The sequence below is a fragment of the Bufo bufo genome, chromosome 8, assembly GCF_905171765.1.
Source record: "Bufo bufo chromosome 8, aBufBuf1.1, whole genome shotgun sequence".
NCBI lineage: Eukaryota > Metazoa > Chordata > Amphibia > Anura > Bufonidae > Bufo > Bufo bufo.
Genome location: NC_053396.1, coordinates 26544417 through 26560066, shown reverse-complemented (window position 1 = coordinate 26560066; position 15650 = coordinate 26544417). Strand labels below are relative to the sequence as shown.

Below are 15650 nucleotides of genomic sequence, written 5' to 3'. Positions count from 1 at the left end.
TAAGCTGTTGCCAGAAGAGTCTGACAGCAGCTTTCTCCACTTTTCACATTCACTACATGTGCATTCTCGGCCAAACATGCATAATATTAGAGAATCGGAAGAGATAGCTGTTGACCAGCCAACCATTATCTTGTGTATGACAATCTTTAGGATTGAAGTTGCTGAGCAGCTCTGCTAAGTTGAATTAATACTAGTCTTCATAAAATATATTCTTCCATTAACCATTTCTGCATAATTTACAATATATTGCATGACTTTCCTAAGATCACATGAGTTAAAAAGAAACTTATCATGTTAAAGGGAACTTGTCATGTTGAACATGGTGCCTGGGCCGAGGGAAGAATATTATACAGTAGGAGGAGCTGAGTAGATTAATATATATTTTTATGGGAAAATATTCAGTATAACTTATAATTTCTTCATTTATAGTTCTGCTCGTTCTGGTCTTTCAAGTCAAGGAGCGGTCCTATCAGTGAATGGCAACCTTTACTGTATGGCTGAGTATATAGAGATAGCTGTCAATCACTGATAGGACCACCTCCTGCTCTATAACATTCTACCTGCAGATTATTTCACATTTTCATGATGACAAGTTCTCTTTAAAAAATAAAATCATCTGTAAGCATCATATTATAGAGCAGGAAACTGAAAAGATTGATATATAGCTTTGTATAAACTGATTCCGTATAACTTGGAGTATATTGAGGTTGCTCTGGACTTGTGAGTCCGACGGGTGGTCTTTCTGTGTGATTGAAAGGTATTGTGTATGTATGCTCACACATGGAAGGCTGTTATTCGTTCAGTAGGACAAGTGGGTAGTGTTGAGCGAACTTCTGTTTTAAGTTCGGCGTCTAAAGTTCGGCTTCCGGTTAGCGGAGAATCCCGATATGGATTCCGAATTCCGTTGTGGTCCGTGGTAGCGGAATCAATAATGGCCATTATTGATTCCGCTACCACGGACCACAACGGAATTCGGAATCCATATCGGGATTCTCCGCTAACCGGAAGCCGAACTTTAGACGCCGAACTTAAAACAGAAGTTCGCTCAACACTACAAGTGGGCATTTAAATTAAATCTGCTCAGCTCCTCCTCCTTTGTAACATATATGGTGCCTACAGATAAGAACGGCATGTTCAACTTGACTGGTTTACTTTCAGTAATGTAAAGTCTTTTAACACTTACAGGTAATAACCCAGTATGTTACTGGACCCATACATGTCAGCTTAGGATTGGCCAAACCTGCTTATTTTGGCAGGAAAGACCTACCATCTAATGTGTATGGTCATGCGCAACTCCCACGGGAGATAAACTGCTGCCAGATGTTTGGCAGGGACTTATTCTTCTTCCCGTTGAGAACACATGCATCATCCATGTGTATGGAAGGGTCGGGAGAAATAGTTGTCTCCTGACAGCTGTCTTTAGTATTGTCACCTAAGATCACTTTTATATTCTTATCAAGATTTGTGTGCTATTAAACTGCTAACTATTCTCTTTTTAACGTTTGTGTGCACTCATAATAGATATACAAGTATCAGTGCTGGAAATATAATTATCCAGTACAAGCAAGATTCTAGTTTTGCATTGGGTTCAAATTGTAAATCACGAGCTATAGCAATGCATGATAACACAATTTTAGAAGGTTTGCATATGAAATTTATTAGGGAGGTAAATAGAACAGTATAAAGAGATAGGGGAGAACATAAACAAACACTGAGAAGTTGAGATTTTCTCAATCTTCAGTCATTTACACTCTTTACTCTTCACTTTCCTTCTGCAGGTAAAAAAAAATAGAAAAACATATTAGACTTTTGCAAATACAGATCACATAAAGCGACGGATGTTCTGACTGATACCTTTCCACCAATGTCACGGCTCTTGGCCCTCAGCTTGTTCACTTGAGATTCAGCAATGTCTGCTCTCTCCTCAGCTTCTTCAAGCTCATGCTGAACCTTCCTGAAGCGGCTCAAGTGGCTGTTGGCTTGTTCCTCCTGGAAGCGGCAGTGCACAATAATCAGAGATTAGATCCTTTTTTCTAATTTGTACTGAACAACATAAGTACCTTCATTTCTACAAGATTGTACTTACAGATTCCTCAGCCTGTCTCTTGTAGGCCTTAACCTTCAGCTGCAGTTTATCAACCAGATCTTGAAGTCTTAAGGTGTTCTTCCTGTCTTCTTCAGTCTGCAAAAAAAGCACTTTTGTTACAAGTGAAATAATTTATAGATCTATAAATTTGGGAAAACCATTGGTCATTGATATTATACATGGTGTAAAGCTTTCTTCATTTCTTGTGGAGTTTTTTGTTATACCTGGTAGGTTAGTTCCTTCAGTCTCCTCTCATATTTACGAACACCTTTCACTGCTTCAACTCCACGTTTCTGTTCATTGTCCAGCTCATTTTCCAGCTCATGGACCTATGGATGACAATAGTACAAAACATATAAATTTTGCCAATCGTAGTCCTTTTAGTATTTTTTTCAAGACTTTAGAAGACTTTCTTACCCTGGCTTCCAGTTTCTGGAGCTGCTTCTTGCCTCCCTTCAGTGCCAGTTGTTCAGCTTCATCCAGACGATGTTGCAGGTCCTTCACTGTCTGTTCAAGGTTCTTCTTCATTCTTTCCAGGTGAGCACTAGTGTCCTGCTCTTTCTTTAACTCTTCTGCCATCAGAGCAGCCTTAAAAAAAAAAAAGAAGTGTCAATCAATTTTTGGAATTAAATGGTAATATCGACTAGTAGCATTAGGGGAAAGACTTACATCAGTGATGGCCTTCTTGGCTTTCTCTTCAGCATTTCTTGATTCCTGAACAGCTTCCTCAGCTTCATTCTGCAGCTGAGCAACGTCCCCTTCAAGTTTCTTCTTGCTGTTGATAAGGCTGGTGTTCTAATATAGAAAATATAATTTTAATATCGCATATGGTCTGTATGAATGATTTTATATTCTTGCAACTTAGCAGAAGAAATTACCTGTGAGTGGAACAGTTGAAGACGTTCACTGGCATCCAAAAGTTCCTGTTCTGCAATCTTGCGAGATCTCTCAGTCTGTTCCAGAGCAGCCCTGGACTCCTCAATTTCAGCCTGTTGCAGATTGTTTCTACGTTCAATGACGGCAACCTGTTCCTTCAGATCCTCCTCTCCTCTCAGGGCATCATCCAGGTGCAACTGAGCATCCTGTTTGAAAAGTACAAGACTTTTATTGAATTATGTAACTACTGTGCAGACAAAGAAATTTACGTATACACATTTCCATTTTCCACAGACAGCACACATACCCATTGATTTAAATGTGTCTGTTCACACATCAGTATTTTGTTTACTGACCATGGTTCAGTAAAAAAAAAAATCACAGAGACATGCACCACTTTGACCCTTGATTAGGGCCAAACACGCCCTCCGAAGTCTTTGGGTCCATGAACATCATGGACACAGCACGGATGAGTTGGTGTTGCATTAGTCTTTCACTGAAGACTGATAAGAGATGTTTTGGAGATAAATTTTCAGCTATGCAGCATCCGTGAATTAAGGATGACACACGGAGGGTAATAACAGACAGACCAAACACAGATCCTTTGCAAACGGTAAGTGATTACACGTAATGGTTTTTGGTATTGTAAGCAACATTTAATTAAGTAGAAATCAGGTATTTGGGATGATGCTTGCCATACCTTCAGTTGTGCTTGCACGTTTCTGAGTTGTTTCTGTGCCTCTGCAGCCTGGCGGTTGGCATGGCTGAGTTGGATCTCAAGTTCATTCAAGTCTCCCTCCATCTTCTTCTTCAGTCTCAGAGCATCATTTCTGCTTCTGATTTCAGAGTCCAATGTGCTCTGCATGGTGTCAATAGCCCTCTGGCTGTTTCTCTTCAGCTGATCAATTTCCTCATCTTTCTCAGCAATCTTCCTGTCCACTTCCGATTTAACCTGGTTAAGCTCCAGTTGGACACGCAGGATCTTGGCTTCTTCGTGTTCCAAAGATCCCTGTAAAAGTTAATTAAGAAAATGCCAATACTATTGACATATGTGCACACAATATACCTTTAAAAGTCACATTCTGAGGTGTAATAATGTACCTCAGCTTCCTCCAGAGCAGCCTGCAGATCGCTCTTTTCCTGCTCAATCTGTTTCTTGGCTTTTTCTAACTCATTAATAGATTTGCCAGTCTCACCAATCTGTTCAGTCAGATCGGAGATCTCCTCTATAGAAAAAAAAAGGCAGAATAATAAATACATTTGAACATTACAAAATATGAATTTGCAGAACCAAACCTAAAGTACAAGGTTTGATTAACTATACCTATGTCTTTTTGTCAAATAATATCTGATTCTAGGTCAACTAGAAAGAAAAAGGGAAAATGGATAAAGAAATAAACGTACGTTGCAAGTTCTTGTTTTCACGTCTCAAGGTCTCAACTTGTTCCAAGGCCTCTTCATAAGCATTCTTCATCTTGAAGATTTCAGTGCTCAAGCTGCGGGCTTCTTTCTGAGCAGCTTCAAGCTCAGCCTGTCCCTCTTCATACTTTTGTTTCCACTCAACCAGGACCTTTAAAAATAATATTCCATAAAACCCAATCTATCTGCCTATGCATCAGCTACGTTGTAGTAGTAGCAGTGGTGAACTGGTAAATCTACCTTATCAAAGTTCCTCTGCTTCTTGTCAAGAGCAGCTGCTGCACTATTTGCTCTCTCCACATCAACCATAAGGTCCTCCACTTCGGACTGCAGCCTCTGCTTTGTCTTTTCCAAGGAGCCACATTTGGAGTTCACAGCCTCTACCTGCTCCTCAGCATCCTGTAGACGCTGAGCCAGCTTCTTCCTGTATGTGCATTGAACAAATATATCATAGAAATAGTTTTTTTCCCCCTACAAATTTACCCTGAATGTCATCTATAGCTTTTTAAACTTACTTGGCCTCTTCCAGCTCTTCTGTACGTTGAATGGCATCAGTTTCATATTTGGTCCTCCACTGGGCAACTTCACCATTAGCTTTGGACAAAGAACGCTGGAATTCAGCCTTGGCTTCTTGTTCCTCTTCATATTGCTCACGGAGCAAGTCATTATCGTGGCGGGCAGATTGAAGAGCATGGGCAAGGGCGTTCTTAGCCTATATTTGCACAGACATTTTACTTGTTATAATATTAAAATAATCACAGACTTTTACTGGTAAACTTTATCAATAAATTACTCTATCATTATACCTTTGTTTCCTCCTCAAGTTGTCTCTTCAGTTCCTCTACCTGCTGGGTGAATCCCTGCTTTCCTCTGGTGAGCTGAGAAATCAGAGCTTCCTTCTCCTCCAGTTGGCGAGACAGCTCACCTAAAATAACAAAAGTGAAAAAATGAATAGTATTATTTTTTGTCCATGTCGTCAACACCAGAACCAGTCGAGAATGGAATGTGTAGTCACTCTTTCTGGGTTTTATTATTTTCATTAGTAAATTATAGTTATATTTATTATTCTGTTAGACATTATATCATCTTTAAGTAACTCCATGAAAATGTGAATGGAGTGTTTATTTCTCAAATTAGATTTTTGTAATGCTACTGTATTCGTTTACCATTCTCTGTCTGGAAACGTGCTCTTTGAGCTGTGAGGTCATTAATCATACGTTGATGCTCATCATCCTTAGTCTTCACTTCACTGAGTTGGTCCTCAACTACACGGTTGATCTTCTCAAGGTTGGCCTACAAAAAAAAAAAACAATATTAATTTGTGGGTTTTTTCACAACATAAGGACAATCATATAAAGCATCTAGGGTATGGCATTACCTTAGATTTAGAGACGCTTTCCAGGTTGCTGGCAAGATCATCAACTTCCATTTTCAGTTCACTCTTTTCTTTCTCTAGTTTCTGCTTCACACGCTGCAGGTTGTCAATCTGTTCACCAAGTTCAGCAACACTGTCGGCATGCTTCTTGCGCAGGGCAGCAGCTGTAGCTTCGTGTTGAAGGGTGGCTTCTTCCAGATCACGTCTCAGTTTCTGGAACTCGGCTTCACGCTTCTTATTCAACTCAATTTGGACAGATGTTGCACCTCCAGCTTCTTCAAGTCTTTCACTGATCTCTTCAAGTTCTCTAGAAAGATCAGATCTCTGCTTTTCAACTCTGGCACGAGCTGCACGTTCAGCTTCAATTTCTTCTTCAAGTTCTTCAATACGAGCCTAGAAAGCAGCAGTTGATAATTACATGCAATATAATCTTTGATAAGATTTTGACATGATCTTGTCTCCCAGGGCTTTACCTGCAGTTCCTTGATCTTCTTCTGCAGTTGTGATGACAGGGATTGCTCATCCTCTATCTTTCCTTGCAGCTGGCTAACTTCAAAGTCTTTCCTATGAAGTGGAAACAATGTGCATTATAAATATCAGGTTGATATATGAAGATTTATGTTTATAAGTACTGTATATCATTATTATTGAAACATACTTTTTAAGTTTTTCCTCAGTTTGTTGTTTGTCATTTTCAAGATCCATAACTGTTTCCTGAGACAGTTTGAAGTCACCTTCAAGCTTTCTCTTAGATCTTTCAAGGTCAAGACGAAGTTTCTTCTCTTGTTCAAGAGAACCTTCCAGCTACATGAATAGAAAATATATCACTTCAATCTCATAAAGACAGATTTATCCAACTTGTGAAATTGTACAATTACTTACATCATCTACTTGCTGTTCCAGCTTTGTCTTGGCTTTAGTCAAAGAGCTGACTTTGTCCTCCTCAGCCTGAAGGTCATCAAGAGTTTGTTGGTGAGCTTCTTGAAGAGCCTTCTTCTCCTTGGTGACTTTGGAGATATTTTCATCAAGAGCTGCCAATTCTTCAGTAAGATTTTTAACCTGTAATTTAATAAATATTCATGAGCATATTATGGGGTATATTAGAACGCAGGTGTGTTCTCATTGTTGACTCTACCTTGTTTTCTGTGGCATGTTTTTCCTTTTCAACTTTAGCCAGAGTAAGTTCCAAGTCATCAATGTCCTTCTTCAGCTCAGAGCACTCATCCTCTAGTTTCCTCTTTTTGGCAGTCAGCTCAGCATTGCTTTCTTCTTCATCTTCAAGTCTTTCATTGAGCTCCTTAATCTTTGACTCCAACTGGATCTTATTCTTGATGAGGCCTTCACATCTTTCCTCAGCATCAACAAGAGTCTCTGACTCCTACAGAAATTTAAAAAAAATCATATTTTTCTGTGTGTAAATTGCAGCCAACAAATAAGGCTATTTAAATATATGCAAATATATTTACCGATTGGACTTGGAGAACCAAGTCATTCTTTTCTTGGACAAGGACAACCAGTTTTTCTTCTAGCTCCTTCCTTCTGGCTTCTGCCTTTGCCAGAGCTTCTTTTGTCTTCTCAAACTCTTCCTTCATGTTTGCCATCTCCTTTTCTGTCTCAGCACTCTTCAGAAGAGGCTTAATCTTGAAGTACAGCTTCATCCATGGCCAGTGTTTGACATTCATGAAGGATCTGACATTGTACTGAATTGTAAATAAGGCCTCCCTGTTTGAAGAAATAAGTTTAGTATTTGGTTTTACTAGCACACAAATATTACATTTCTAATTGGGAAAAATTACAGCATGATTGAAAAAATACCTCCTGTCCATCATTTTCTTAAACTCAACTCTCATCAGGAAACCTCTGCAAAGAGCTTGAGTGCGAGTAATCAGTTGTGCCAACTTTTCATCTCTCATCTCTTCCAGGGTACCCAGGAGACCAGCTTTGAAGAACACCTTCAGGCATAAAAAATAAAGACATAAGTTCAAAGACATACAGAGGCCATATTTCGTAAGATGTCTGATAGCTTTTAACTGTATACCTTAGTGTGTCCAAATTTGTATTGAGTGTGATCAACATCAATTGAGCCCAAGAGTTTCTCAGCTCCCTTCTTGCTGTCAATAAACTGCCCGTCAGGAATTGCACTGGCATTCAGTACCTTGTATCTAACAAATAAAAGAAGAGGAAAAAACAGGTTAATCTTAATTGTTTCAGTAGTTTCAATTGATAAGTGAAATATTATAATACACATATGTAATTTTTTTGTCTAGCCATTTTTTTACGACAGAACTAAAATGTAAGGTAAACTAAATTGTTGAATTATGTGGATAAAGCCATTTTGGCTTAAGAATATAAAAATTACCGTTGTTTAAAGTCAGCATAAAGGATTCTGCTTGGGAATCCCTTTCTGCAAATTCTGATACCTTCCAATACACCGTTACATCTCAGCTGGTGGATGAGCAAGTGGTTATCCATGATACCTGAAAGTATACAATCCATTTGATTGTAGCAGTAATAGGACAGTGACTGTAAATTTTAACATTCTTTATTTAATCTACTGAATAGAAATGTATAAATAAATACCTGGAGTCTTGGTCTCGTTAGGGATCAGACAACGCACAAAGTGAGGATGGGTGCTTCTCAAGTTGGTCATCAGCTTGTTCAAGTTTTCCTGAAGGAACAGAAAATATGCAATTAAATGTAAAAGTCTGATCAGCATCCTATATTATAGAAAATCATGGACTCTTGAAATTACATATAGATTCAATATTAGGGCAATAATGAGTTATACAAACCCTGAAGAGAGCAGACACAGTCTGGAAGGAGGATCCCTTCTTCTTCTTGCCACCTTTGCCACCACTGCCTGCATCTGCAAAATTAAAGTAAATCAAATTATGAAGGATCATCTTTTTCATGTCAGGTAAGATGAAGGGCATAGTAATGGGTAAGAATAAGAAACTTACCATCAGTGTTATTGTAGCTGGAATACAAGAAAGACAGCAGTTTGACAGAAGACTTCTGGTACAGTTGAAGGACGGATTCGTTCAGTGGATCCTTATTCTTATCAAGCCAGCCACTGATGTTGTAATCCACAGTACCAGCATAATGCACCAGAGAGAAATGAGCTTCAGCCTTTCCTTTGCCAGGCTTAGGTTTCTCAAAGTTCTTGCACTTGCCAAGATGCTGTTCATAAAGCTTATTCTTGAAGGATGTGTCAGTGGCCTTGGGGAACATGCACTCCTCTTCAAGGATGGAGAAAATGCCCATGGGCTGAAAGCAAATAGAACTTAGTTGTTAAGCTCTTGGATAACATGTAAATGTCTAATAAAGACCAATTAAACTCTATTGATTTCCACTTACCTTCTCAATGAGCTCAATGCAGGCAGCCAAGTCCATACCAAAGTCAATGAACTCCCAGTCAATGCCTTCCTTCTTGTATTCCTCCTGTTCCAGGACGAACATGTGGTGGTTGAAGAACTGCTGCAGCTTCTCATTAGTGAAGTTGATGCAAAGCTGCTCCAAGGTGTTGAACTGGAATTAATTTAAAAAAATTACATGAGAAAATACAATATGGATTGCTCAGGGGAATCATAAGTCTAGAAAAGGTTAAAAACTTACATCAAAGATCTCAAAACCAGCAATATCCAGCACACCAATGAAGAATTGTCTGGGCTGCTTGGTGTCCAGCTGTTGATTGATACGAGTGACCATCCACAAGAACAGTTTCTCATAGACGGACTTGCTGAGGGCACCGACAGAGTTGTATACCTGAAGTGGAGAGTACAACAGTGTTGACAACAAGTGGTTTATTAAACTGGTCCAATTCTTTCTTACATTGTTTCTTCTGAATATACCTGTTGCACGGTCTGTCCCTTGGTGACAAATTCATTACCGACTTTTACTCTTGGGTAGCACAAACCCTTTAACAAGTCAGCAGAGTTCAAGCCCATCAAGTATCCAACTTTGTCAGCAACTGCATGTAAAAGATATCACACCGTATGATAAGTGGATGATAAAAGAGAACAATTCACTGCTGCCTTATTGCATAGTGAAAACATGTGCTAACCTTCACTGCAATCTGGCTCAGCCTGTTCCTCCCTCTGCTTCTGCTTGAATTTCATGTTACCACTGTGCATGATAGCACCAGTCATTTTGTAGATGCCATTCTTCTCTTCTTGAGTGAATCCCAGGATGTCAATAGCGGTCTGTTAAATAATACAGTACAAGAACGTCTGTTACTAACTTTACCAGATGAACAGCAATAAAAGATTCTTAAAGTCCCACACACTTACATCTGTGGCTATCAACTCCTCCTCATCATCAATACTCTTCACAGCGATTTCACCCTGGCTGATCCAATGATAGTCATATGGGTTGGTGGTAAGAAGAGTCATCTCTAAGTACAGTGAGAATATAACCCAGTTAGTGATCTGTGCATTACATAAATCTGGGGTCTACACATTGTTCTGCAATCACTTTCATTCTTTTTCAAAAGTCTAAACTTACCGACAAGCTCTGGTTTCTTGTTTGTCAAGATCTGGTAGAAGATGTGGTAGCATCTCTCAGCTGAAAGCTGGAATGTTACTCTTGACTTTTCCAGCAGATCTGTAGTTGTATATAGAAAGGGACACTGAATCACATGTCATAAGCCACAATAACAGAGATATACAGTAAGGGATTCAGTTCTTACATGTTTCAATATCAGCAGAAGACAATTTTCCAGTGGTTCCAAAATGGATTCTGATAAATTTACCCTAAACGAGAGATAGGTCATATAATGAATTTGTTTTTATACTAATTTATCAGTTGTGTGGAATTGCACATTAATACTTACAAAACGAGAGGAGTTATCATTTCTCACGGTCTTGGCATTACCGAAGGCTTCCAGCAGAGGGTTAGCTTGGATAATTTGATCCTCCAGAGTTCCCTTAAGGGGTGTAAAAATACTTTAATTTGGTTTCTTTATCTTTTTTTCAACATTGTGAATAGTGAATGTCACATAACTCATTGTAAGCGTTACTGTTCTGATTAGTTTTTTTCAGCATAAGGACCAAGAGTAGATGCTTTAATGTACTAGTTACCTTCAATTGGTTGGTAGGTTCCTTCTTCTTTCCAGAATCTCCAACAGCTGCAATTGATGCAAAGTACTGGATGACACGCTTGGTGTTTACAGTCTTTCCAGCACCAGATTCTCCACTGGAGATAAAGGGGGGATATAATGAATTATAAAATGTTAAATATACAGAACTGAAAAATGTTGCATATCTGGAAAACATGTAGTTGACATTACTTACGTAATCAGGACAGACTGATTTTCACGATCTGCCAAAATGAAGATGAACAGGTTATATATATTACCAAATATCCTGTGGAATAATGTTTTTAGACTTTTTATATAATTGTATACCTGTTAACATGAACTGATAGGCATTATCAGAGATGGAGAAGATGTGTGGTGGGGCTTCCATACGCTTCTTGCCTCTGTAGCCAGCTACCACCGCTTCATTGTATACTGGTAGCCACTTGTAAGGGTTGACAGTAGCGCAGAAAAGCCCAGAGTAGGTCTGTAATACATTAATACAGCATCGTACTACATTGTGTAACTGAACAGTTGACTTTATTTTCTAATAACCGAAGGTTATCACTATGCTCAACCAGTCCTTCAGAAAGTTAGTGTTTGTCTCCTCTGTCATTTGTGCTCTCTTAGGTTCCTCCAGGAATCTTTTATCCATTTACCCTTATCAAAATTATGATGTTTAATAATACAGTCCTATATATTAATATTTTTAAAAAAAATCTAGTTTAGAGTGTCTACCAGACAGATAATGCTCACTGGGTTGTCAGGCTTTCAAACTGTATGGTAGTTTGAACTTACGTAGATCATCCAGGCTGCATAACGCTCTTTGAGGTTATAAAGCACAGAAGCCTCATTCAGGTGAGTCAACATGGCCATGTCTTCAATTTTGTCAAACTTGGGAGGATTTTGAGGGTAAACTTGGCCATCTTTTACTGTTACAGTCTGAAAAGAAGACAGTATGTTTAGTGATGCTCTAGAAAAATGTTTAATATGACATATGATTAATAAGGGTTACATATATTGTAATAATTACCCTCCCATCGTCAGTCTTCACGGTGACTTTTCCATCTTCCCGAGCAGTGATTAAACCTTTCACATAGAGTTCCTTTGTATCATCTACAAAGCAGGTGTTCTTGGCATCAAAGGGTTTGTTCTGGGCCTCCAGTCTTTCTTTCTCTGGCTTACGGAGGTACTGAGCGGCCTCGCCGAAGCAGGCCATTTCACCGTCACCCATGGTTGCTGGTTTCTGAAAGATACACTTGTTTTACTTTCAGAAAACAGAACTTCCAACAGTTATAGTATATAGCCAAAATTCACAAAGATGTATGCTAGTTAATTCAAAATTCATAATACATTTTTCCTAATATTAAAATGATTGGAAAACAATAGACTATGCCAATATGCTTATTTAATATTAGTGAGGTCAAAAACAGATGTGCCACCAACACTAATGGTTGGTAAGACCTCTGCCCACCCTCAGATATTTTTCTTAGCCACTGTAAATCTCCCCATATACAGCCCTATTTTTGTCTCCAAAAGGCTCTACTCACACCAATGTTTGGGCACTATGTTTGGTGTACATGCAGCAAAAAAAACAAAAAAAAAAAAACCTAGTCATATATAAGTGCACTATCCTTAGAGAAGACCTATGCTAAACTAGGTTGGTCTAGATACCCTTTTATAATAAACTGTATAATTGCTACATGTTTTAAGACATGAGGAAACTATAAAACTGCATATATGTTAAAGTATACATTATGGTGTAATGGAAGCCAAAGGCAGATATCTCAAAATCTACACATAGACATCTTCACAATATGTTTGGATGTGTCTGAAGAGAAAGAAAAAGAGGCAAAAACTTCACTTTCCTTTTAGAAGTGCACAAAAATGAGTGTGAATCTAACATTAACAAGATGTGCCAAAAATGATTGATTTATTTTAAAGGGAAAACACCTTCCCAAACCACCATCATTACCTTGAAGTAGCCAGCAGTATGTTCCTAAAGATCCTTTTCTTCCTCCGGCCAGATGCACCAAAATCTTGAAAAACGAACTTTCATCCCCTGCACGCGCTATTTAACGGCAGAGTTTGAAGTCAAGGGGGCAGCGGCCTCCTCGCTTCAAGTCAAGATAACCACGCCCCCTTTCCCTGCCCCTTCGCTTTTGATTGACGGCCGATAGCTTTCTGCTGTTCAGAAAAGCCGAGGTGAAGGGGCAGGGAAAGGGGGCGTGGTTATCTTGACTTGAAGCGAGGAGGCCGCTGCCCCCTTGACTTCAAACTCTGCTGTTACATAGCGCGTGCAGGGGATGAAAGTTCGTTTTTCAAGATTTTGGTGCATCTGGCCGGATTAAGAAAAGGATCTTTAGGAACATACTGCTGGCTACTTTAAGGTAATGCTGGTGGTTTGGGAGGCGTTTTTTTAGGTGACAGGTTCCTTTTAAGTTCCCCTAATAATATGTAGCTGCAGTATAGAAGCATGAATTTTTGTAATGATCAGATCTTTGACTGTAGTGGTCAATTTGCTTAATTGCATAAATCTAGTCTACACCTAAAATGGCCACATGAAAGAGTTTACATCTGCATTGTGGTTTTTATTGATAATACACAGGATGGAAACTAATGGCGTCTGACAGACCCCATGGACATGATGGGGTCTGTGGTATTCCACTAAAGTGTCTGTCCGTCGTGATGACATTTCTAACCGACCCTCCAGCACCAATGCGAACAAACTGTGACATCAATTCCACAAGCACTGTATTGGACATAGACTTGTCTTGTAGCTATGACCAAGCTGCCTAACTGACTTGAGAAGACAACAGAGACACATAAAGACTTACCTTGTACTGTTGTAGAGGGTGGAAGAAAAATTGGTGATCACCCTCTGCAAGAAAGAAGCAAACCTTTTAAAATAAAAAAACTTAAAAATTTAATTTATAAGAATCATTTATATCATTATATATCATTTGGACTAGAGTAATATTTAGACAATCTGTTGTATGAGCCTATATCTATAACTCCATCCCATAATTTGCTGCTAGGCAAATTTCAATTATAATTGAGTTTTTGGAAGGTCATATAGACAAAGAAACATCAGGTAGTATGAAATCTTTTCACCTCCACTAGCAATATTTTCATTGACTGGTTTACTGGTCTCCAGGACCTCCCATCCCATAGAAAACAAATGATGTGCACGGTACTCACCACCAACACAAATGTGACAAGTGAGGACCTTCAAGCCTGCTTATATAGAGCAGTCCACCTGCCTACTCAGCTCCCTACAAGGAAGTGTCTTCAGATTTCCTTAAGTGTGCAACAAGCCCAAATTGTCTGTGCATAAGTAAAAATAACCCACATAATGTAGGAGGTCCGGATACCCTGCAGCTGCCTTCTTCTAGGTTAGATAACTATCTGGAATCATACAACTCCTACGTATCTGATATACAGTAAATACATTGATTTGCATATATACTTTAGGTCTAATCGGATGTACAATATTGTGTGATACAAACACCTCCAATTCCGATTTTTACTGATTTGGTATACTTCCCACAATCTTTTTATAGGAAGGTCTCAGTGACCTTTTGGGATAAGTTTCTGGAATTCATCTTGCTTTTTCCTTTATTACAACCCATATCATTTCATCTTCCGAAACAAAGAACACAACAAATTGAAGGTCCTTAATCCCTAATTTAATTTTCGATTTTTAGGAGAAATTATTTTATATTTTTGCCTTACTGTCATTGTTATCTTTATTATATAGGTTGTTTTGGGATACCAACTATTTAGATGTCCTTTATTTAAACAAAAAATGTTCATTTTTGGCGGTTTGAATTTTTTTAATCTTTTTTCTTTTACATAGTCTCATATGAGATAATTTTATTTTTTGTCTTAAAACTTTATGACATGCTGCTAATGTTAGGGCTTAGTAACAAATACATTAGTATGCCCTAGAAATCTCAACGTTTATCCCATCTAGTAAATTGGAAGCTATGAATGCCTGCTATTCTTAACTGCCACCCTGTGAGGCTACTTGTGTTGTGTTGACTGATTTAATTTTATCTTTATAGGGGAATTATTATTTTATTCATATAGTGTCAACTTATTCTGCAGCGCCGTATGGGGCACGCTAATTCCAAATAACCTATTAAAATTTAACTCCATTTAGATGTGGCCCTTGGTTGGATTCAAAAAGTGGACCTTAGCATCTCAAGAAAACAGTGCTAGCCACTCAGCCACCATGTTGCCCCTATTAACAGAGGTCATGATTTTTTTTTATACCCAATGATCAGGGCATGCAATGCAGGTTAAGTGCTTTGGCGCTAACAACACCACAGGCATAGACTATGTTGCTCTGTCCTTATGAGCATCAGCAAAAACAAAGAAAAAGACTGCCTAGACTAAAAGGGTGCCAATCAAGTGCCAGCCAGGTATCCCAGGCAGCATTTTTCTGAAGGGGATTCAAGACCCTGCCCAGAAATAAGACCAGGGCGGGTGCACATTTGTTTTTTATCACAAATTGTCTTTCTGTTCTGCAAACTAATTAAGCTGGCCGTATATTTTTGTCAGCAGAACCCGCCAAGAACGGCAAGTTTGGCCAACGGCCAACTCACTAATGTGTGTTAAGAGCTCCAGACTCTCCCATGACATCTTCTGAAAATGAAAATATTCACCCGATCCTTTGTTCTCCCAGGAGATAAACCACCGCTAGAACTGTCCAGCAACAGCTTTCTCCACTCACCCCAAACACAGACGTTTGCCGAGCTGTATGTGTATGGGGAAGCGGTGAGTGAAACGGGAGAGATAGCTGTCGGCCGAACAAA

The 15650-nt window shown here is 38.9% G+C and overlaps 1 protein-coding gene across 1 annotated transcript; it reads right to left on the bottom strand.

The window, feature by feature from the left end:
* Positions 1-1670: 1670 nt before the first annotated feature.
* LOC121009588 (myosin-4-like) lies at positions 1671-13695 on the bottom strand. The gene is made up of 40 exons (XM_040442809.1): positions 13668-13695; positions 11864-12076; positions 11629-11772; positions 11161-11317; positions 11048-11075; positions 10835-10949; positions 10588-10680; positions 10444-10507; positions 10260-10358; positions 10046-10149; positions 9820-9958; positions 9608-9726; positions 9372-9521; positions 9114-9284; positions 8717-9023; positions 8549-8622; positions 8337-8424; positions 8116-8233; positions 7795-7918; positions 7572-7708; positions 7223-7478; positions 6892-7134; positions 6639-6815; positions 6415-6560; positions 6230-6320; positions 5760-6149; positions 5548-5674; positions 5188-5306; positions 4897-5093; positions 4622-4805; positions 4367-4532; positions 4064-4188; positions 3663-3971; positions 2965-3168; positions 2756-2881; positions 2504-2674; positions 2311-2415; positions 2087-2182; positions 1855-1989; positions 1671-1772 (listed from the first exon to the last, which is right to left on the bottom strand). Exons 2-40 carry the CDS (start codon positions 12062-12064, stop codon positions 1755-1757), a joined length of 5817 nt encoding a protein of 1938 aa, XP_040298743.1. The 5' UTR covers positions 12065-12076; positions 13668-13695; the 3' UTR covers positions 1671-1754.
* Between the last annotated feature and the right edge of the window lie 1955 nt (positions 13696-15650).

Coding starts and splice junctions, on each gene's coding strand:
- LOC121009588 (XM_040442809.1), bottom strand. CDS start 12,064: ATGGGTGACGGTGAAATGGCCTGCTTCGGCGAGGCCGCTCAGTACCTC. Junction 5,307..5,547: donor ACGTTTCCAGACAGAGAATG/GTAAACGAATAC, acceptor TTGTTATTTTAG/GTGAGCTGTCTCGCCAACTG. Junction 2,183..2,310: donor TGAAGGAACTAACCTACCAG/GTATAACAAAAA, acceptor CTTTTTTTGCAG/ACTGAAGAAGACAGGAAGAA.